Source organism: Dendropsophus ebraccatus, chromosome 5 (assembly GCF_027789765.1).
Source record: "Dendropsophus ebraccatus isolate aDenEbr1 chromosome 5, aDenEbr1.pat, whole genome shotgun sequence".
NCBI lineage: Eukaryota > Metazoa > Chordata > Amphibia > Anura > Hylidae > Dendropsophus > Dendropsophus ebraccatus.
This window is the reverse complement of record NC_091458.1, coordinates 144,700,219-144,724,291: the sequence shown is the minus strand read 5'-3', so window position 1 is coordinate 144,724,291 and position 24,073 is coordinate 144,700,219. Positions and strand designations below refer to the sequence as shown.

The window sequence follows — 24,073 nt, the reverse complement described above, 5'->3', positions numbered from 1 at the left end:
AAATTGAGTGGATGGCCATAATTTACTGGCAAATAATTGGTGTTATTTTAAAACATTAGCCATTGTTATGAAATAACTGCCATTATTTGCCATTAAATGATGGCCATTCACTCAATTTTAACAGTGTGTGCACATAGTTTTTCTGTGTTTTAAATCCACCCCTGGTATTGGTTGCAATATGAGGACCAAAATACTGAGCTGTGTGAACCCAGCCTTAGGCCATGTTCACATGGTGTATTGTACAGGCCATTTCGTGACCCGGCCAGGTCACGGAACGGCCATCTCTGCAGAGTTCATCCGGGCCGGTACCTGCAGTACCGGCCGGATAATCATTCCGGCTGCAGAGTTTTGATACGCGTGCATCCTTACGCGCACGCATCAGAACTCCCCACAGCACACTATGAAGCTTGCGGCCGGAGCAGTTCGCTTCAGAGTGTGCACTGACATACTTTTCTACGCTTGCTATTCAATGAATTGCGGCCGCAGAAAACTGACATGTCTGTTATTTGCGGGACCAGGACAGATCCCAGCCAGAGCGTATACCATGTGTATATGCGCCGGCCGGGATCCCATAAAAAACTATGCAACATAGCTTTTAGTAAAAAGTACGACCATTGTTGCCGATTGCAACAACGGTCTTACTTTTATGTTGTGTGAACATAGCCTTACAATGTAACAATTGCCCAGAATAGTCATTTGTAACTCTGCGGACTCCTAGTAGCCTTCAGAGGGTGTAGAGACAAGCAAAGTCCCTTCTTGACTGTAATACTTATAAGTAGAGATTAGCGAATTTACAAAAATAATGAAGGGAAGGGCTTTGTTATCTCTGCAATCCGCTCATCAGCCAACTGACTGCTGCTCCGTGCCGCTCCTCCCCAGTAGAGATGATCGAACAGCAGAAAATCTTAGGTTCTATAGAACTCGAACCTTGCCGAACCTTCCGCATTTGATTCCAGATGCCTTCCCGGGCCGTGGGGAAGGAGGAGACAGCCTGGGTACCGCCTGGAATTCCGAAATTCAACTTAGGTAATAGGCTGTATACTGGAATTCCAGGTGGTACCCAGGCTGTCTCCTCCTTCCCCACGGACCGGGAAGGCATCGGGAATAAAATGCGGAAGGTTCGAGTTCTAAAGAATATAAGTTGCCACTTTCTATGTTCTTTTGCTACCTTCAGTTACGTCATTAATGGCGTAATACAATTATTAGAGTAGAGAAAGGGGTAAAACAAGAAACACAAGGCCATGTCTAAGTTTGAGACAATATGAGGCCTTTGGTTGGATTGTCAGGTCTGCCATCTTCTCAGATTCGCTGTCAGCCCATGGAGGCTTTTTCGCTCCTGGTTAATCAGTGTAGACAAGCCCACTGGTGGCTCTGGGACAACCTGATAATATAGGAAGGGTCCTTCTACCGATTCCAAATGTTTAAGTAGGATGGTTCATATTGATCTAGTCAATCGTTCTTGGGGTGGGTACTCTGTTAGTAGTTCAGGATAAGAGATGAGAACGTTTACAGTAGGAATGAAAAAAAAAAAAAAAAGGAATCTGCATTCTGCTCATCAGGCTGCGGGTTTTTAAGCCTGTGCAGCTCTGTGCTGCTCATTTCTGGTTGTTGGGTAAGGTTAGATCCAGGTCCTGGGAATGTGGGAGAAGTTTCCCAGGACCGGATCCATCTTTTACCAGGACCCAGGGAGGGCCATCATGGAGCGAAGCAGACTTTAAAGCCCGCAGCCTGATGAGCAGAATGCAGATAGGAACAAAGCGATTCGCACCGTTCCTAATGTAAATTTGCTCATCTCTGCCTCAGGATTGGTGCTTTTTTACAACTCCCTGTAATTTCTTTACATTATATTGTTCAAAACACTTAAAGGGCAAGACTGTAGGTAGTTTTACTTTTCTTGAGACCATAGATCCACTGCACTATGGTTTTGTGAGGGAAACAGTAAGTGGGGCTGGGGAGGTGGGATTTTATTTTTGTGGGGTGGGGATGAAAAAGAAAGACTGTACTTTTGTGTCTAAACATGTTTAATAAAAAAAGAGAAATAAAAAATCCCCAAAACTATCTAACTAGACTGAGAGAAGCAGAACTTGTCTGGAGTAACCTTGTCCGCGTCCTACTGAATTAGCTCAGCCCTGGTGATAATGTTAGCTTTCTTGTGGCAGCAGCCTATACCTATGGTACTCATGTTCCCCAATAAGAAGCCAGAGAAAATAGTAATTAATAAGAATATATACACATTTATTTACAATTTAGTTACAGAGTACAGACCAAATAATTTATAAGGTTTCAAACACCCACACTTTTATGTCCAGGGGAGAAAATTTACATGTAAGGCTGTTCCAATCACCCAGTATCCTAAGAAATAAATAAGAATAATCTGTGTCCCTCGCTGGAGTGAAGTCCAGGACAAAAGCACTTGAAGGGCTGGATTGTAGGTAGTTTTACTTTTCTTGAGACCATAGATCCATGGTTCATTCTTGTGCAGTACATGAGAACAGAACCAATAGAGCACAGGGCATGATGAAAAGAGAAATCTTGTCAGCACCTACAATGAAAACAAAGAGGTTAAGTTACATTTCATTTCCCAGTTTCAAAATAATATTTAGTATAGTATCAAATAGCTCTGTATAACACTGAAACCTCTGAGATGACCACCCAAAATTGCACTGAGAAAGGTCACAGAATATGGCCAATATACAGAGTGACAGGAAATCTGGTCTCGATAAAGCGATGGGTCTTCTCGAAGATGCAAAAATATTACATGTTTCTCATGTAATATGAGGGGGGGGGGATTCTCCAGTCAAGGAAACCACTTTCCGACAAGCATGACGTGGCTTGGGAAATACCCACAGACAGCCGTTTTAGGGTATTTGCCCCTCCTTAGGGTGGAGAAGGATTCTAGCAAGTGGCAGCAAAGCCTAGTAGTGCATTTAAAGGGATTGGCCACTTTATAGTAAAATAGTTCGGTGTACAGTATTAGTAAGTGTACTCACTGACAGCAGCTCCCTGTGTACCTCAGAGCTAAAATCAGACTCCACTCCTCCAGGATGTAAAGCCCTGCTCTGTAGTGAGTCTGTCTATAAGATGGCTGACATGGAGAAGCATGTGACCATGCCCCGCCCCCAAGTATCTACCACAGGGGTGTCTGATTTTAGCTTTATGAGGTACACAGGGAGTTGCTGTCTGTAAGTAATGTGAATACACTTACTTATGCTACACACAAGACAATTTTACAATAAAGTGGCCAACCCCTGTAGTATTTTCTGCATATTTGTGTTCCAAGGGGCAATGTTTCCTGGATTCACTGATGTTGAGAAACACGTGATGGTGTCTCCGCTGTGTTTTGGTTGGTTGGTTGCTTCTCAAATAGCGGTCTTCAGGAGACACATCACTGTACCAATTACTAAAATAAAACTGTTTAGGCTGGGTTCACACTGACGTAAGTACTATAATGTCACATCCACATGCATTGACTTTGCTGGTTGGAAAGAAGTGAATTGGCGACAAGTGTATACTTGTCTTTTCCTGAACTCAAAAATGTGGTGTGCTACATTTTTGAGTCTTGGAAAATACCCAAATATAGTCACTTTGGGGGAAATGTACAAACATGGTGTAAAGTGAAAACTGTCTCAGTTGCCCCTAGCAACCAATCAGATTCCAGTTTACATTCCTCATAGACTCTTTGGAAAATGAAAGGTGGAATCTGATTGGTTGCTAGGGGCAACTGAGCCAGTTTCACTTTACATAAATCTCCCCCTTTGTCTCCAGTTCTCAATTTATTTGAGCATTAATGGGATGTGCTGGAATAATAAGCCCAATCCATCAAGGCCCCACATCAGGATGTAAAGGGTTTAAAGTGTAACTATTATTTTTAAAAACTTCTGACATGTCATAGCAACATGTCAGAAGTGATCAGTTGGGGTTCAGCTGCTTGAGAACCCTGACGACTGCTAGAATGACGGGGCCGCTACACGCTCTGCTGCAGAAGGTGAATTCCAGACTGCTAATATAAGCACACACTGTAACACACTGTTGAAATTTAGTGGATGGCTGCCATTTAAAGGCTAATTGCCATTATTTTAGAACAACCACCGTTTCTTTTGGGAAAATGTTAAATAAATTCTTGTTCTCCCAATGTTTGCATGGATTTTTATCCCACACTCCAAAACACTGTGGTTCATATCTATGGCAGGTCAGTGCTGCCTATGGGTGGGTTCATACTGAGGATTTCTCGCGGATAATATCCGCGGAATTCCGCTGTCTGGCCGCGCCTTTCCACCGCCTCCATAGAAACCATTGTATGGGCCGGCGTATTCCGCTATCCGCCGAAAGTGACATGCGCGGACAGACAGCAGAATTCCGCGGATCTTATCCACGAGAATTCCTCAGTATGAACCCACCCTATCTCTGTAATATAAAGAGGAGAAAGACAACCTTAGCGCGCTTGTGAGTATGAACCCACCCTATCTCTGTAATATAAAGAGGAGAAAGACAACCTTAGCGCGCTCATGAGTGCGCTTGTGTCACTGACAGAATCCTGGGTCATTTAACCCCTTTAACGACCCGTCACCATGAAAATGTTACCTAAGCTATCGGCATCCTATTATAAAGCAGAAGGAGCTAAGCAGATTGATATTTATCTTTATGGGAAAAGTATCATTATAACTTGAAATTTATTGATTGAAATCTCTGATGTTTTCATGCTAAAGAGTCCAGTCCATTGAGTGACACCGCCCACTGGACTCCTTACACAGAATGAGCAGGAATTCAATCAACATGTAACAAGTTATACTGAATCTTTTCCCACAAAGATATATATCAATCTGCTCAGTTCTTCCTGCTCTATAACATGATGGTGAGAGATAAGATAGCACTGTCTTGGTGATGGGTTCCCTTTAACCTCTTAAGGACATAGGACGTATGCGTACGTCATATGTCCTCACTTGCACTTCAAAGCGGGGCCGCGCGGCGGCCCCGCTTTGAAGTGCCGCGATCCCGGGTGCCGCGAGTAGCCCGGGACCGCTGCTATTAGCGGGCACGGTCTGATCGCCGTGCCCGCTAATTAGCTAATCGGAGGCAGCTGTCAAAGTTGACAGCTGCCTCCGATTACCGGAGGCAACGTTTCCCTGGGGTCTAGTGGGGGAGATCGCTCCTCCGGGACCTTGTCCCGGAGGAGCGATCTCCGTTACTGATGCCGGCCGGGGACGCGTCCAAGATGGCGCCGTCCTCGGCTCGGCACTCGTTCGTTTTCGGCTGCAGCAGCCGAAAGCAAACGAGTGCCGATCTCATGGATCTCTGCAGCATATCTATGCTGCAGAGATCTCAATGAGAGATCCAAGTGTATATACTAGAAGTCCCCTAGGGGGGCTTCTAGTATATGTGTAAAAAAAAAAAAAAAAAAGTGTTGTTAATAGTAAAAAGCCCCCTCCCCTAATAAAAGTCTGAATCACCCCCCTTTTCCCAGGTTTTAAATAAAAGTAAACAAATAAATAAATAAATAAACATGTTTGCTATCGCCGCGTGCGTAATCGCCCGAACTATTAATCACATTCCTGATCTCGTACGGTAAACGGCGTCAGCGCAAAAAAATCCCAAAGTGCAAAATTGCGCATTTTTGGTCGCATCAAATCCAGAAAAAATGTAATATAAAGCGATCAAAAAGTCGTATATGCGCAATCAAGGTACCGATAGAAAGATCACATCATGGCGCAAAAAATGACACCTCGCACAGCCCCATAGACCAAAGGATAAAAGTGCTATAAGCCTGGGAATGGAGCGATTTTAAGGAACGTATATTGGTTAACAACGGTTTGAATTTTTTACAGGCCATCAGATACAATATAAGTTATACATGTTATATATCGTTTTAATCGTAACGACTTGAGGAACATGCATAACAAGTCAGTTTTACCCCAGGGCGAATGGCGTAAAAACATATTTCCCCCAAATAAAAGAAATGCGTTTTTTTTTTCAATTTCACCACACTTTGAATTTTTTTCTGGTTTCGCAGTGTACTTTATGCAAAAATTCAGCCTGTAATTGCAAAGTACAATTAGTGACGCAAAAAATAAGGGGTCATGTGGGTTTCTAGGTGGAAAAATGCAAGTGCTATGACCTTTTAAACACAAGGAGGAAAAACCGAAAACGTAAAAACGAAAATGGGCCATGTCCTTAAAGGGTTAAGGAGGTATGGAGAGGGGTTGGGACTTAAGACTGCTACATACACAGCGACTCCTGGCTGTTTTTAGCAGCTGGGGGCCACCGTTTATAGCCAACATGGAGCACTCATTGTGACAGATATTAAACCAGTGGTTTGGATGCAATGATCAGACCTCCCCACCCTGTGCTCAGCTAGTTATCCCCTATCCTGTAGAAAGAACATTTAGTAAAAATTTATGAATACGTCACATGTACAGTACCACAAAATGAATTCACTAATTTACTAAGTTGTGCTGTGACAAAAAGAAAAGTGGTTGTCACTAGGGTCTTCCATAACATTTACTACAATATTGTGGCCAAAACGATTTACCTGAACATGCATACACAGGAATCCGAACCCTGTTAGTGCTGTAAGATGCGCCACGTGGACAAACACTTGGGGTCCATAGAATCCATTTGCATGTTTATGCTGTACTTTACACAGGCCCAGTGTTCTGCATAGTTCTACATTAGAAGATGTGTATTCCAATATTGCAGATATACTCAGAGTTATAACAGGTAAAGCCAACAGAAAGTTGGGCAACTGCTGTAGTTTAAAGTATCGAAACAGTCCAACATCCCAATATTCACCTTGTATATGTGAATATGCTAGTGGAATGCTTAAAAAACACCAGGCAGGTTCCCTGTGCACACGGTATCCCTTTTCCAGTGCTAGTTGTACAAGTTCTTGTGGTATCTCATCATTTTCATCAGACTGAAGGCATAACCTAACATAACAATATCCTTGGAAGAGTGCAAAAGGTAGAATAACCAAAAAAATCCCATAGCCCAACCTCATCATCTGCCCACAATTACTTTTCCTTTGAACCACTGCCTTTATGGCTGAATACAGCAAGAAGCCAGCATTAACCAGCCCATTGGAACGTGCAGCGGAGGCAAGAGACAAAAAGAGAGAGCCGCACAGAGTTCTATACTTCTGAAGCTGCCACAGCCCAGTGAAAGTTGCTAGTGCATAGAGACTCTCAGTGTAGGTAGCAGTCATGAAAATGGAAACTGGACTCATGCAAAAAAGAAGTGCTGCAAGGAATGCCAAACGCCGCGATTGCAAAGTCCCACATCCAAGTAGGTACAAAGACACTGCCGCTAGAGTAGAACACGCACAGTTTACGAAGGCAGAAGAAATCAGCAATCTGCTACGCAGCCTCAACACCACTGCCAGTGGCACAAGTGGTCCTTGTGCCAGACCTCTAATAATAAGCGGGAGAAGAGGGAAGAAAGCCATATTGTGCTCATAGACATATCCATGCTCAGCTATGAACAGGAAGTGTTCGGCATCCCATCGTCCTAAACCACCAAAAAGGAGCTCGACTACATGGTCTCCAAAAGTACTTGGTTCAAGTCTTGGTGGAGAAAAGGCATCAGCGTTGTGATCTGGCATGAAGAGGTTAAATGTAACCTGGTGAAGAAAAAAAACCAAAACATACCAATGAGTAACATGTCCAGTTGATGGCAGATAACCAAGTTTCCTTCTAACTATTCTCACCTGCATTAAAAAAGTTAGGCCGCGACACCAGAGAGAGAAGCTAACAACCTCCTGCAAAAAAGGGTCATGGCTCCACCACATCTTATAGCTGCTCCAGTACCATCCCATGCCAGGACCTAGCTGAAGGACACAAGGAACTTGCAAAGAAAATAAAATAAAAGCATACATGAAGTGAGAATATGTGCATTATATTATATACTATACTTTTATTGTATATATCTACTGTACTTAACTAGTAACCAAACCAACCACAGGAGACATGCTGCAATTTTTGACTTTAGGGTCAGTTCGATTTTGACGATGAATCCGCGCTTAAAATTTTGCCCGAAAAGATTGGTGCAGAACAATTTTTCATTGAGTTTAATGTGATTCCCGCTCTGCTGTTCACACGGCGGAATTTCCGTGCGGAATGTTCTTCGCGGATCCTCTAGAGGAATCCTATAGATGTCAATGGGGCTTGAATTCTGCCAGAGCTGGATAGGCAAAGAATTTCAAGCAAAAATCCTTTCTCTTCAATTCATCGCCTATGGCTCAGTGTGAACAGGCCCTTAGGCTATGTTCACACAACATTAAAGGGGTACTCCGGCAGGGGGGGGGCACTTCTTCTAAACTACTACTGGTACATTGCAAAGCACAGAACAGACCATTAGCTCGTCTATTACTATATTATTTTAGATAACACATTCCCTTTGAGATGGCGGAGTAAGAAAACTTCTGTTATTTTATACAGCAACCGGCGGCCCGCGGAGGCCAGCTGTCCAGACCCCTGCTACGCTCTGCACAGTAACCAGTTACCGTTCAGCAGCACTGACAGAGAGGGAGCCATTGGCTCCCTCCCTGTCAGTCATTCTTTTGGCAGCAGCGGTCACAAGAGGCCGCTCTCTGTCTTTGGTGCCAGCGCTCAAGTGACGTCACTGGCACGCCAGGACAAGGGGAGAGCGGCCTCTTGTGACTGACGCCCGGACCCAAGTGAGTATAAGTGTTTTTTTTTTGTTTTTTTTTTATGTTATATGCTACATGGGAGGGGGAGCACAAGGGAGCTATATACTACTGGGGAGCACAAAGCGGGGGTCTATATACTCCTGGGGGAGTGCACAGGGGGGGGGGGCTATATCTATATACTATTGGGGGAGCGCACAGGAGGACTATATAAAGGCTGGTGAGAGAGAGAAAAAAAATGGCAGGTTTTCCCACTAATAAGCATCAATTCTGTATGTAAATAGTTCAACGTTTGTGAAAAGTTAACAAAACAAGACGTTTACTACTGATGTTCAGCTCGGACCTTCACCTGACAATAGACCCCAGTAAGTGGACCTTTACTAAAAGTTATACACCATTACAGGGTCATTAAAGGACGTCTGGCCTCAGGATTTTCTTTTTTTCAAATGTCAGGGCACGGGGGGAACATAACAAATAATACTAACTTAGGCTGGGTTCACACAGAGAATATTTCAGGCAGTATTTGGTCCTCATGGCAACCAAAACCATGTTCACACAATGTTGAAATTGAGTGGATGGACGCCATATAACGGTAAATAACTGCCATTATTTCAATACAACGGCCGTTGTTTTAAAATAACAGCAAATATTTGCCATTAAATGATGGCCATCCACTTAATTACAACATTATGTGGACATAGCCTTTCTGTGTTTTCAATCCACTCCAGGTTTTGGTTGCCATGAGGACCAAATACTGCCTGAAATATACTGTGTTTGAACCCAGCCTTAGGCTGCATTCACGTTCCGTGTTCCTCACAAAACACGGACGTGGAATGCCTGTAACGGACTCTCCCCCGCCAAGGCAGCATCTGTAATTAGATGCTGAGAGCGGGGGAACTGCACAGAGATGTGCCGCGCTGTAATGACAGTGCTACGCATATGTGTATAGTTCCCCCGCTCCCAGCATCTTATCACAGATGCTGCCTGGGCGGGGGAAAACCAGTTACAGGCATTCCACGTCAGTGTTCTGTGAGGAACATGTGAATTCAGCCTTACCTCTACCCATGTCTCTCCAGCGTCGGATCTTTGCTCCGGGCCCCCGGGGACCCCAGCATTGCCAACTTCAAGACCCGGCTGATGGACTGGCTGCTCCAATCACTGATTGGCTGAGTGGGCTGTCCATCAGATGGGATGGGCATTTTCCCCTAAGTTGTGAGGTCATCAAAACTCAGGGTGTAAAAAGTCTTCCGGGAGAGTTCCTGGGGCCGGTCACGCTGCTCATCGTGGGCACAAGGAAGGGGTAAGCAAAAAATGATTGTTATCTTCTCCCCTGCCACATCCTTGCCAGGGCTGGACATCTCCTTGAACCCCTACGGTATTAGGGTGACCCCAGACACTGTTGTTTTTTTTTTTTTTTTGGGGGGGGGGGGGTGAACATAAGAAATTCCACTGAACTCTCTGGGAGAGAAGTGTCACGGTTTGCAGAGAAAAATGCCAAACCCTCAGCATGCTGCCAAAGAGGCAAAAAGAAAAAACGCCAGAGAGAGAAAAACGCCACAGGGGAAAAAAAGCCAAGTATGTATGGAATTACATAAAATGCCACTGGCTATTTTATGAATCTAGCCTTAAAGGGGTTTTTAAAAATTGGAGCATTAAACATAAAACAATTGTCCATCCCCAGGCTGCAGTTACTGTCATACACCAGAGGGGGCACCCTCATGCCTGCGGCCTGCTATATACAGCGTACAGGCACAGGGTCGGTATGACGTCACAGCGGCTGCTACAAAAGTCCTTACCCATAGATCACCACTAGGGGCCGCTGCAGTAAAAACAAATGTTAATCTTTGTTTCCAGACTCCGTTCACTCGCGGTGTATGACCCGCCACAACCGCATCATTAGCCGCTTAGCGTTAATGTTACGCATCGCGCCCAGCAGCACACGAGGGCGCCTCACCTGAGGTCTACAGCAGCGTACTTCCTCATACGTCATATCCGTCCGCGTCATTCCCACGATTATTCTCCTCTATTCTTGTGCAGTAATGGCCGCGTCCTTATTCCGCAGCAGCCAGTGAAGCCGCAACTAGCTACAAAACCTTATCCCATCAAAGTATTGTATGCAAAAACCGCATAGACAGTATTACCGCCAAACCTGCTATGTGTGGGCAGGTGTGACGCGCCGCGCTGTATCCTTCCGCGGACTCGGGCGCTGCAGCAGCTGTATCCAGGGTCTGAGATGCGGGAAGATAGATGAAGAGTTCGCTTCATGTTGCCCCTTAGTGCGCAGCTTATAACTGCAGCTTTCCTGCTCCCATTCATTTCTATAAGAAACTGCAGAAAAAACTAGTGACGCGTCATTTACGTTACAGGCTGCAATTCCCACTGAAGTCACTAGGAGCAGCAGAGACCATTGCTGGACACTGGGTGGATTCTGGTCATATTCACACACACTCAGACCACTTTCAGCTAAAGAGGTTATCCAGTGCTACAAAAACATGGCTACTTTTACACCAATCTTGTCTCTAGTTTGGGTGTTGGTTTTGAAATGGCGTTTAAAGAGATAGTGAGGCGCTAAACAAATATTCACAAAATAACACACATTACAAAGTTATACAACTTTGTAATGTATGTTATGTATGTTATGTTATGTATGTAAATGCCCCCCCCCCCCCCACACAGTAGACTCGGAAGTGTGGTGCATTAAACTCACCGTATCTCGTGTCAACCCCCATCCACCATCTTGGAACAATGACGTGATAATATAATTCACACTTCTGGGTCTAGCGTGGGTGGGGGCCATTCACATACATTACAAGGTTGTATAACTTTGTAATGTGTGTTATTTTGTGAATAATTGTTTAGCGCCGCACTACCCCTTTAATTACAAACCACACCTGAACTAGAGACGAGAGTGGTGCAAAAGTGTCCGTGTTTTTGTAGCACTGGATAACCCCTTAGTGACCGCCGCACGTATTTTAACGGCGGCCACTAATGGGCTTTATTCCGATACGAACGCCTTTTAACGGCGGACGCATCGGAATAAATTACCGCCCGGCGGCAGATCAGCGGTCAGTGTGACAGCTGACCCCCTCCTGTAACTGCCCGGAGCGGAGGATTCTCCGCTGGGGGCAGTTTAACCCGTTAAATGCCGCTGTCAAAGTATGACAGCGGCATCTAACGGGTCCCGGACGGCGCCGCGGGTATACCCACGCGATCGTGAAGTTCCACGGCGAAGTCCGTTCCCCCGATGTTGTCATGATGATCCAGGGCTCACCATGCATATGACATCCTGCTGACAGGGGTGGCTGTGGCTATTGCCTGTCAGCAGAATGGTCCCATTATACAATACACTGTACTGCAGAAGCAGTACAGTGTATTGTATAATGTAATCTAAGTGTTACACTAGTGTACAGTAATGTACACTAGTGTAAAAGTAAAAAAAGTGCACCAATCACAATCCCCCCTGTAACCACCCCGCATTACCTGTAACCACCTCGGATTACCTGTAACCACCCCAGATTATTCATAACCACTCCAGTTTACCTGTAACCGCTCAGATTACCCATAAACATCCCAGATAGCCAGTAACCACCCCAGATTGCCACAGGCTGCCCATAACCACTACAGATTGCCACAGGCTGCCCATAACCACTACAAATTGCCCCAGGTTGCCTGTAACCACCCCAGATTGCCACAGGCTGCCCATAACCACTACAAATTGCCCCAGGTTGCCTGTAACCACCCCAGATTGCCCATCACCACCCCAGTTTGCCTGTGACCCCCCCCCCCCCCCAGATTGCCCATCACCACCCCAGATAGCAAGTAAAGACTCCCAGGTTGCCCGTCACCACCCTAGATTACCTGTAATCTTATTTTACTTTTTTTTTTTTAGTAACCGCGCTATTCTAATAACCATTACTAGCTGCGGTTTTGCTCCAGCAAAATGACACTCCTTTCCTTCTGAGCCCTGCTGTGTGCCCATACAATGGTTTACACCCACATATGCGTTACCCACATATTGCGTTACAGATTTTGGGGTGCATTTTCTCTCCCATTCCTTGTAAAGTTGAGAAATTTCAAACTAAACAAACATATTGGAAAAATTCTAGTTTTTCATTTTTACTGTCAAATTTTGAATACTTTCCTCAAATACCTGTGGGGTCGAAATGCTCACCACACCCCAAGATGACTTCTTTGAGGGGTGCACTTTCCAAAGTGGGGTGACTTATGGTTTTTTTTCTCTCTGCTGACACTACAGGGACACTTCAAACGCACCTGGCGCGCAGAAACTTCTACAGCAAAATCTGCACTGAAAATGCTAATTGACGCTCCTTTCCTTCTGAGCCCTGCTGTGTGCCCATACAGTGGTCTATGCCCACATTTGGGGTACATTTCTACTCGGGAGAACCTGCGTTACAGATTTTGGGGTGCCTTTTCTCTCCTGTTCCTTGAAATTGAGAAATTTCTAACTAAACAAACATATTATTGGAAAAATTCTAGTTTTAACTGTCTACTTTTGAATACTTTCCTGTAATACCTGTGGGGTCAAAATGGTCACCACACACCAAGATGTATTCTTTGATGGGTGCACTTTCCAAAATGGGGTGACTTTCTGGGGGGGGGGGTTCCCTCTGCTGGCACTACAGGGGCACTGCAAACGCATCTGGTGCTCAGAAACTTCTACAGCAAAATCTGCACTGAAAATGCTAATTGGCGCTCCCTTCCTTCTGAGCCCTGCTGTGTGCCCATACAGTGGTTTATGCCCACATATGGGGTACCTTTCTACTCGGGAGAACCTGCGTTACAGATTTTGGGGTGAACTTTTCTCTCCTGTTCCTTGTGAAATTGAGAAATTTCAAACTAAACTAAATTATTATTGGAAAAATTCTAGTTTTTCATTTTTACTGTCGAATTTTGAATACTTTCCTCTAATACCTGTGGGGTCAAAATGCTCACCAATCACCAAGATGTATTCTTTGAGGGGTGTACTTTCCAAAATGGGGTGACTTTTGAGGGGGGTTCACTTTGCTGGCACTGCAAACACACCTGGCGCCTGAAAACTTGTACAGCAAAATCTGCACTGAAAATGCTAATTGGCGCTCCCTTCCTTCTGAGCCCTGCTGTGTGCCCATACAGTGGTTTGCACCCACATATGGGGTACCATTGTAGTCAGGAGAACCTTTGTTACAAGTTTTGGGGTGCTTTTTCTCTCCTGTTGCTTGTGAAAATGAGATACTGTAATCTGAACAAACATTATTTGAAAATTTCTATTTTCCATCCTAATTGTGAACACTTTCCTCCAGCTCCTGTAGGGTTAAAATGCTCATTATACCCCTAGATTAATTCTTTAAGGTGTGTAGTTTCCAAAATTTCACTTATGGAGATTTCCAGTATACAAGCCTCCTAAATAAACTTAAAAAAAGAATTGGTCTCTAAAAAAAGAATTAGTCTCTAAAAAAATCAGTTTTGGAAATTTCATGAAAACGTGATAATTTGCAGATACATTTCTAAGCCCCATAACACCCTAAAAAAGTAAAATATGAAAAAGTAAAATACGAAATGAAGCCAGAATAAAGAAGACATATTGGTAATGTGACCTAGTAACTAATTTATGTCATACGACTTTCTTTTTTTAGAAGTAGAGAATTTTGTAAAGCGCAAATTTTTCATGATATTTTTATGTTTTTCACAAAAAACACACAAGATAGTGACCAAATTTTGCCACTAACACAAAGTGCCATATGTGACAAAAAAACAATCTCAGAATCGCTAGCATACGTTAAAGCATCACTGAGCTATAAGCGCATAAAATGAGACAGGTCAGATTTTAAAAAATGAGCCTGGTCATTAAGGTCCAAATAGGCTTGGTCCCTAAGGGGTTAAAAAAAACCCTACCCTACATGTGTAACACATTAAAAACCCAGGTGAGCAGTTTGAGCAGTTTACGCCTGAGGAATCTAATGCTTTAGCCATTGCTGTCAAAAAGGAACATTAAGTGCATTTGTGCTACTTATTGTCCTTTTAGACGGAGCGATAATTCGCCCGATTAACGATTTTGAATGAACAATGTGTTTTTATAACGATCAGGATTTAGACGGAACGATACATCGTATGGAAAAAACGTTTTGCGATCACTTAAGCCTATCTCACACATAGGTGAAATCGGTGAAAGACTGTTTACACGGAACGATCTGTGAAATTTTTGCGAACGACCAACGATGATTTGAGAACATGTTGAAAGATCAAAATGAACAACGCTCGTTGTTTGATCGTTCGCTGTGTTTACACGGAACGATTATCGTTCGAAATGCAATAGTTATCGTGCAAATTCGAACGATAATCGTTCCGTGTAAAAAGGACCATAACAAGTGGCCACCTTGTGTCACCACACCTGAAAACAAAAACTACAGACTCAATATCCGTACCAGAGTTGAGTGAAGCCGGAAGAGCAGTGACTGATTAGCGGTGTCGGCTGAAGTTGGATGCAGCTTTTACGGTGTCTTTTTTGTGAAGCGTTTTTCTGCGTTAATGTCAGAAAACCTGCCAGTGAGTTTGTGTTTTCTCTGGCGTTTTTGATGAAAAAAATGACCAAGCTGGTGGACCAAAAAAGGTCATATGCACAGCAATGGCGTTGTGACAGAACAATTCCATTCAAGTCTTATGTGCACACTACGGAATACATGCAGAGAATTCAAACGGATCCCTCTACTAGAAGTTCCGCCAGTCCCATAGACTCAATGATTTTTGCGAGCAAATTCCACTGTCCAATCAAAGAATTAATGTGCCAATTCCTTGGTCTGACAGTGGAATTTGCCGGCAAATGGTATTCCGTCTATCGGACGAGCAGAACTTCAAGCGTATTCCATAGTGTGCACATACTAAAAAAAGGTAGGAAAAACTGCCATGAAAAAAAAACACCACCCCAAAAACACTGTGTGTAAGGGCCCTTTTACACAGAAAGATTATCTGACAGATTATCTGCCAAAGATTTGAAGCCAAAGCCAGGAATGGAATTGAAAAGAGGAGAAATCTCAGGCTTTCCTTTATGACCTGATCTCTGTTTATAGTCTGTACCTGGTTTTGGCTTCAAATCTTTGGCAGATAATGTCAGATAATCTTTCTGTGTAAAAGGGCCCTTAGGCAGATCATAAACGTCCATTGACCTCTAGCTAACATCTGGTCGCTGGCATTTTTCCAAGATTTTAAGGCAGTGTGAAGCCAACCTTTGAGAATCCTGGAAAACGTCCATTCTGCTTAGTGAAATGAATGGAACCGTAAGCTATGCAGTGGTACAACAACCAATCAGATTCCACCTCATTTCCAAAGAGTGTGAGTAGAGATAAGCAAAACAGATTCGGGTTCGAGTCCATCCGAACCCGAACGATCGGCATTTGATTAGCTGGGGCTGCTGAAGTTGGATAAAGCTCTAAGGTTGTCTGGAAAACAAGGATACAGCCAATGACTATATTCATGTTTTCCAGATAATGCGCTAATGCACTTATGGATTTTTGAGAGGGTTTTTTCTTGGGATCCTGTTATTTATACTATTGATTGTACCTGTGCCCTTTATATATGTAATATTTCTTTACTCATTGTCTTTGCCATTCATATTGTGTCTTCCCTGGATTGTTGTACTGTTATCACCTTTTCCCTCATTCTTCATGTTTTTGACATTTCTATTCTATTATTTTTTAATAATAAAGGAATTTTTTTGCATTAAGGAAGTTGTGCTCAATTAGTGTATGTAGTATGTTTTCCAGATAGCCTTAGGGCTTTATCCAACTTCAGCAGCCACAGCTAATCAAATGCCGAAAGTTTTTGTTCGGATGGACTCGAGCATGCTCAAGGTTTGCTCATCTCTATCTGTTAGGAATGAAAGGTGGAATCTGATTCGTTACTAGGGGCAACTGAGCCAGTTTCACTTTACACCATGTTTGATAAATCCCCCTTTAGGCAGCGTTCACACATAACAGATCTGCAGCGGGTTTCTCGGTGCAAATTCGCAGCAAGGCCCGCTGCGGATCCCTGCCCAGTACACCCTATGGGCAGACAAAACTTGCAGCAAGATGCACATCCCGCTGCGAGTTTGTCCGCAGCCCGCCCCGTTAACCCCCCGCCGGCTGGAGCATATACATCACCTGGTCCACGCTTCGGCTTGCTTCAGGGGTTCCCGGCACGTCCCCGCCACAGCACTCTGATTGGCTGAGCGGGATGTGAAGACACCAGGAGCCCCGAAGTGAGGACCAGGTGAAAAATAGGCTCCGGGGGTTAACGGGGCGAGCTGCGGAACTGTTACGTGTGAATGCAGCCTTTAAGAGGATGCACCATTAGGTACAGCCTCTTTAATGCGACCCAGGGATAGAACGGTGCATTCACGGTCAAGCGTCCGTTTTTTGAACCACAACCCGGATCCCGTGTACGGCGCCGTTCTATCCACGGGTACCGGGCTGGGGCTGAAGCACAGGAGGCGTGCCGGCCCAACCCCAGTGGGCGGAATCCCCCGCCCCTGTATGACGCGGCTCCATTAATTGTAATCGAGCTGCGTCAGAGGGGAGGGAATTTCCTCCCACTGGGGTCAGGCCAGCCCGCCTCCTGTGCTGCAGCACGGGTTCGGTAGCCATGGATAAAACGGCACCATACACTGGAACCGTGCTGCGGTTCAAAAAATGGACCGCGGCATCGGCTTGCCCATGACTGCGCCATTCTATCCCTGGGACAGATTAAAGAGGATGTACCCGATGATACATCCTCTTTAAGTAGTCCATTTACACAGAAAAATTATCTGACAGATTATCTGCCAAAGATTTAAAGCCAAAGCCATGAATGGAATTGAAAAGAGGAGAAATCTCAGGCTTTCCTTTATGACCTGATCTCTGTTTATAGTCTGTTCCTGGCTTTGGCTTTAAATCTTTGGCAGATAATCTGTGTAAATGGACCCTAAGTTACCATCAATCAAGCACTAATTTCTGGGGTGTTTTTTTTTGGCCCAGGAGAGGAATCCAATAGGACCCATTCATTTAAATATGCTGAATGAAATCATGTCTGTTTTTTTGTAGAACGGCCATCATTTCATGAACAACAGTCCTTTTTATACAAACTGCTGTGTTAAAATAGCCGCCGTTAAATGACGGCCATCCAACATGGTTACCACGTTTGGCCTATTTACGGTGACTACACTACTCACAAAAAGTTAGGGATATTGATAATTTTAAAACATGAAAGTAGAACATTTAAGTAGAAGTAGCAACTGAGATTCTCATCTCAAACAATTTATTGAAACAAAAGCCAACACCAGTGGTGTGTATACCCCCCAACAACAAAATGTCTATGTCTCGACTTATTGTCTGCTGAGGCATGGCGTCCCACTCTTCTTGAAATGCCCTCAGGTCATTGAGGTCCTAGGGTACAGAGTTGTGATCCTCTATACAGCAGCTCAGCTGTTCTCATAGGTTGTCTATAGGATTCCGGTCTGAAAAAAGTGCAGCCACTCCATGTGGGGTCCCGCAGTCTCCCGCAGCCGTTCTCGATGAACTTGTCACTGTACTATTCACTGTACTATTCACAAAGAATGGTACAGTGACTGTTCATAAATCGTTGTTCGTAGTTCGCAAAAAATTCGCCGATCGTTCCGTGTAAACAGTCATCACGCGATAGTCCGGCCATCTGCGCGCGATCAGGGCGGCTGCGGGGGGGGGGGGGGGGGCGGTGCGATCTGCAGGCGCGCGATCGCAAAACTATTTTACCAAACGATATATCGTACAGTCTAAACGTTGATCGTTATAAAAAAAAATCGTTACTTCAAAATCGTTAATCGTACGATCGGGCCAATAATCGCCTCGTGTAAACTTAGCATAAGGCATAGCTGTTGTCTTTGGTGATGGTACAGTATGTGCAGGTGTGCCTGGTCAATACAGAACTGACCTAGTTTGTGAATGGTACAGTGACTGCCCATACTACTTGAATAGCCGCCTATCATCATCTTCATGGAGGACAATGCTCCAGTTCGTTGAGGTCGCATCATTAGGGTATAGCTGCTGGAGACTGGAGGACCTCACATGGAGCGGCTGGAGACTGGGGGACCTCATGTGGAGTGGCCTGCACTTTCTCCAGACCGGAATCCTAAAGAAAACCTAAAGAGTCACCATGTGGCGGCTTGTAACTGTACCCCAGAACCTGAATTATCTGAGGGCAGCCCATCAAGAAGAGTGGGATGCCATGCCTCAGCAGACAATAAGGAGACTTGTGAATAGCAGTAAACACCATTGTTAGGCTATGTTCACATGCTATACAAACAGCACCCGCTCTTAAAGGGGTAAGGCGGCAGTAAAAAATTATTCACAGAACACACATTACAAAGTTATACAACTTTGTAATGTATGTTATGTCTGTGAATGGCCCCCTTCCCCGTGTCCCACCACCCCCACCCGTGTACCCGGAAATGTAGTGCATTATACATACCTGATCTGTGCCGACACGCTTCCGCCATCTTGTGCCAAACGTCATCTTCGGCCGGCCGGCCCGAACACCTTCGATCTTCCCGAGTGCCGACCGCGTCATCAGCTGCTCAGCAGCGATTGGCTGAGCATAACTGTGCTCGGCCAATCGCGGCTCAGCGGCTGATGACGCGGCTCAGCCGGCCAAAGATGACGTTTGGCACAAGATGGCGGACGCGTGTCGGCACGGATCAGGTATGTATAATGCACTACACTTCCGGGTACACGGGTAGGGGGGGTGGGGGTGGTGGGACACGGGGAAGGGGGCCATTCACAGACATAACATACATTACAAAGTTGAATAACTTTGTAATGTGTGTTATTCTGTGAATAATTTTTTACCGCCGCACTAATCCTTTAATGTTGATGAAAAACTTTGACTCTTTGCACCAGAGAATAAAAGCACTTTTCTACATCCTGGAAGCACAGATGGATATATGAAAGGTACCATGTGTCTTCTTGACCTAACAGTTCACAACCAAATGCTGACAATAATAACTTTTGATGTCTCTATAACCAAGGTTTTTTGTGACCGTGCTTATTTTACATTTTCTATACAAAAAAAATCATAAAATACGTTGTTACTAGAGATGAGCGAACCTGGAGCATGCTCGAGTCGATCCGAACCCGAACTTTCGGCATTTGATTAGCGGTGGCTGCTGAACTTGGATAAAGCCCTAAGGCTATGTGGAAATCATGGATATAGTCATTGGCTGTATCCATGTTTTCCAAAGTTAGAGCTTTAACCAAGTTCAGCAGCCCCAGCTAATCAAATGCCGAATGTTCGGGTTCGAATCGACTCGAACCCGGTTCGCTCATCTCTAGTTGTTACATTTTTCCTTCCATATCCCGAATGATACCCAGTATTATGAAGGCACTCTCTGAAAGTATTTGGACAGAACTATAAATGGAACCAAAAACACCAATGAGTTAAGCCAAGTTAAATCAGTTATCCAGATTTAGGTTAAAAAAAATAAAAAAACTTTTTTGCAAAAACAGCACCACCCGTCTTGTGTGCGGTATTACAATTCAGCTCCATGGGACTAAGTTGCAATTTACTTGCCTTACCACCACTTATGCTGCACCATTTTACTTTCTAAACAATAGGACCCATTGGGTGCTGCAGGAAATAGGTCAGGATTCTGTTTATGAGAGAAGCCACAATGAAGACATGAACAAAGGCTTATATTTTAGGGAAAATATATTTAAGGCCATGTTCACACATGGTTAAGCAGCAGCCGTTCTGTGACACAGCCATTGTCTGAGATGTTCAACCTTGCCAGTACTTTACATTCGGGTGTGTTTGCACTCTGGGGCGTAGCTAATGTCTCTTGGGCCCTGGTGCAAGAAGTCAACTTGGGCCCCCCTTCCTCGACCAAGAGAGATGCTACACACACACACATATATTATATATATATATATATATATATATATATATATATATATATATATATATATATTATATACATACACACAAACACATATATATACACATATATATTTATACACACCCAAAGAACGATATTACCAATACCACCAGTATATGGGAAGGAAATAACATGCATATCACCGCCATACTGTTTCTGACCAAATCCTGTATACTGAGACCAATAATCTAGTATACTAAATCCAATAAAACACAGTACAAGACTACTTCTAACAAATAATACCACCACATAATGACTAACGCCACTGCTGCTACTGAATAAATCCACTGTACAACCACCTCATAGAGTCATACAGAGGTAAACCAAGCTCTACACAGGTTCTGTGCACTATATAAATTACAGTGCAGTTATATGAAATGACTTACAGGGGACATCTTCCCTGATAAGAGTCATTTTTATCTTCATCTGCCCTGGGCAATTATGAAAACGAGCAATGAATCCACAAAATCTGCCAGACAAACATATTAGGTTCCTCAATCTGGCACCATCCTCATCTCTTGCACATTTCTATTGGCCCCTTTATGCCTTCAGTTAGGGGGTAGGCCGACTATGTGATCCCCCTTATTAGTATATTTCCCCCTCTGTGTAGCCACCTTATAGATAGCCCCTTGTTCAGTCTTCCATATAGATGGCCCCATGTGCATCTCCTAGAGAGCCCCCCTCTATGTAGTCCCCCTATAGTAGACGACACCCTCTGTGCATCCCCTATGGTATATGGCCCCCCTCTATAGTCCCCCCTTATAGATGGCCACCCTGCTACTGTCTATATCCCTGCATTGTTTCATGTAAGCAGGGACTGGCCCCTCAGTACAGTGACTGGATGAGTGCGCAGTTCCTACCCATACAAAAACATTACAGAAAACCATCAATGGCAGGGGGATGGCCACATAGATTTCTTTGGGCTTGCAGACTACATAAAGAATATACTCAAAAACCTGACCCCCAAAAAACTTTAACCCCTTAGATGAGAAAAAAAACACCAAAACTAAAATTGGCTCCAAAAGCAATGAATATTCCCATCACTAATCACATTCACTTTACGGATGCTATAAAAAAAAAAAAACTCCTCCCGAAAAAGCCTTAAAGGGATAATTTGGCAAAAAAAATAAAAAATCTATTATATATGCTTTTGTGTGTTGCACAGGTTAAGTGAGCAAAGGGTTACTGCTGTTGTTGTACCATGTGGTCTGTGCTGACCTACAGGAGATACTCTATTCTCTTGCCTATTCCCTGCACTACACACACACACACACACACACACACACACCTCCTGTGGAAGTAACTAGTTAGTCCCTTGTGGACAGGAAGTTCAGTCCAGTCTAGACAGTCTGTTAGTGAGTTAGTAAGACACGTGTATGAAGCAACCAGAGACAGACACTTTCCAGTTTCTCCAGTCTACCCACTATCTACTATACACTACAAGAGGGAGAAGTTGGGGATAAACCCAGCCCACGCCGAGAACGACTCTACAAAGTGCAGAGCAGTATCCTGATACACAAGATGAACGAGCCTAGATAGAACAAAGATACCAGAAGGTCTACATATTGTATCTCGCAGTGCAGGTGACACCGGGACACCCTCGAAACACTTAGCTTCACCCAGGTAACCACAGCTGGAGAATGTACCACCCTATTAGGACAGGAAGCTCGACACTGTAGGGCAGAAGGGGGTCAGACATTAGTCTAAACACAGGTACAAGTTAAGTTCTCACTCTTAAGTCTCAAGTATTTCTTTAAATTTCCGGCACAGCACAAGTACTACATTGGTTTGGGACTCCCTTGACAAACTCCTCTCCTCTACACTATACAAGCACTGCTACAACTACCTCTATTGTATTCCACTCTTAAGTATCTCCGCAGCACAGATCAAGTTAAGCACTAAAGTACATACAAAGATTACTTATCTACTGCCAAAGTGTATTATTTAGAGACTGCACAGTAAAGCTATTCTATTTTTATCACTGGGACTCAGTCTTTTCATCGGCACCAGCATCTATACACATCCGCTACACACCTTGGGTCATTTTTCCCCTTTCTTTGGGTGGCGGTACCAATAGTCCAGGTGGGTCAATTGCCACTTAGGACTCTTGGACTACCATGACAAGAGCCCAAGGGACCCATCACAACCCGGCAGGTCACCAACCATTTAAGGGAACAGTACAAAACGGCCATACACAAAGCTGGTACCAACATCATACTTATGTGCTGGACTAGCACTGGCATCACGACAATCACCATCACTGGCTGTGACCACCGAGTAACAACTACACTGGGAGACTGGAGATTTTTAATCTATATAACACTAACTGACACCAGTTGATTTAAAATAAAAATAAAAATTAGCTGGAGTGCCCCTTTAACTTTACTATGAAATGTACTGAAACAAAATTTGTGGTGTGAAATAAAAATTACTTTAAGGACCCTTGTACACACCATCATAATACTAATGCTATTTTGGCTAATCCCTTATTACACCCTGCCTCTAGCAGGGCATAATAGGAGTGCAAACATGACCGACCCAGAGGGCTTGACTAAATTCCCAGCTGCAAAGACAACAACAATTTCACTGTGGAAAGGGTGATCAGGTTAAAATGAAAATATTAGTTAATGTACACTTACAAGGAACTCTCTTTAGTTGCTTAGACAGATTCCATTTAGCAAGACCTAGGTGGAAAAACACATGCTACAATAGGATACAAAATATGCATTGAAAACTGCATAAGATTTTTTTTTTTTTTATTCAAACTTTATTTGTAAGGCCCCATTCACACAGAGCAAGAGCGGCGGAATGCTGCCAGCCTCTGTGTTATAATGACACTATGGGAGGCTCGCGCGCCGCATCGCTCAGTGCCTCTCCGTGCTAAAGAATAAACATGTTCATTCTTCAGTGCCTAGAGATGCAGCGCACAAGCCTCCCATAGTGTGTCATTATGACACGGAGGCTGGCAGCATTCCGCGGTGGACAATTCCGCTGCTCTTGCTCTGTGTGAATGGGGCCTAAGTAAAACAAGTCAGGCAGGTCCAAAATGTTTGGGTATTTAACCCCTTTAACCCCTTAGCGACCCATGTACCTGGTACGTCATGGTGCCGCGGGGGGAGTTCAGAGAACCGCGCCGCTCCCGGCTGATATCTGCAGCCGGGGAGCGCCTCTATTAGCCGGCATGGGTCCCGTTGCCGCGCCCACTAATTAAGCACTTCAATGCAGCTGTCAAACCTGACAGCTGCATTGAAGTGCTTCAGACCTCACGTCCCTGGTGTCTAGTGGGGGGGGGGGGAATCCGTTCTTCTGGCCCAGCAATGCATTGCATTGGCCAGTGCAATGGATCACAGGTCTGATGGATTTTTGCAGTGTATACACTGCATTGATCTCTATGAGAGATCAAGTCCACCAGGGGGGCTTCTAGTTACAGTGTAAAAATAATTTTTTTTAAATATATTATTATATATTTTATTATATTATTATTATTTATTAATACAAAAATCCCCTCCCATAATAAA

General features: G+C 44.2%; 1 protein-coding gene across 4 annotated transcripts; it reads right to left on the bottom strand.

Moving 5' to 3' along the window:
* Positions 1-2,233: 2,233 nt before the first annotated feature.
* Positions 2,234-10,887, bottom strand: PIGV (phosphatidylinositol glycan anchor biosynthesis class V). Of its 4 annotated transcripts, none has more exons than XM_069971535.1 (4): positions 10,435-10,887; positions 7,700-7,836; positions 6,527-7,612; positions 2,234-2,542 (listed from the first exon to the last, which is right to left on the bottom strand). In XM_069971535.1, the coding sequence occupies exons 1-4, from the start codon at positions 10,436-10,438 to the stop codon at positions 2,300-2,302; spliced, it is 1,470 nt and encodes a 489-aa protein (XP_069827636.1). In that variant the 5' UTR covers positions 10,439-10,887; the 3' UTR covers positions 2,234-2,299. The 4 variants fall into 4 exon arrangements, with proteins under 4 accessions (XP_069827636.1, XP_069827637.1, XP_069827635.1 ...); XM_069971536.1 differs by having other exon boundaries at positions 10,593-10,887; XM_069971534.1 differs by lacking the exon at positions 10,435-10,887 and adding an exon at positions 9,695-10,063.
* Positions 10,888-24,073: the final 13,186 nt, after the last annotated feature.

What these genes read in the sequence shown, in the direction of transcription:
- PIGV (XM_069971532.1), bottom strand. Translation starts at nt 7,867, where the DNA reads ATGTATGCTTTTATTTTATTTTCTTTGCAAGTTCCTTGTGTCCTTCAG. An exon ending in GCCTAACTTTTTTAATGCAG is followed by an intron (nt 7,613 to 7,699) that starts GTGAGAATAGTT and finishes TTTCTTCACCAG; the next exon opens with GTTACATTTAACCTCTTCAT. An exon ending in TCCTGTGTATGCATGTTCAG is followed by an intron (nt 2,543 to 6,526) that starts GTAAATCGTTTT and finishes TTTTCATTGTAG; the next exon opens with GTGCTGACAAGATTTCTCTT.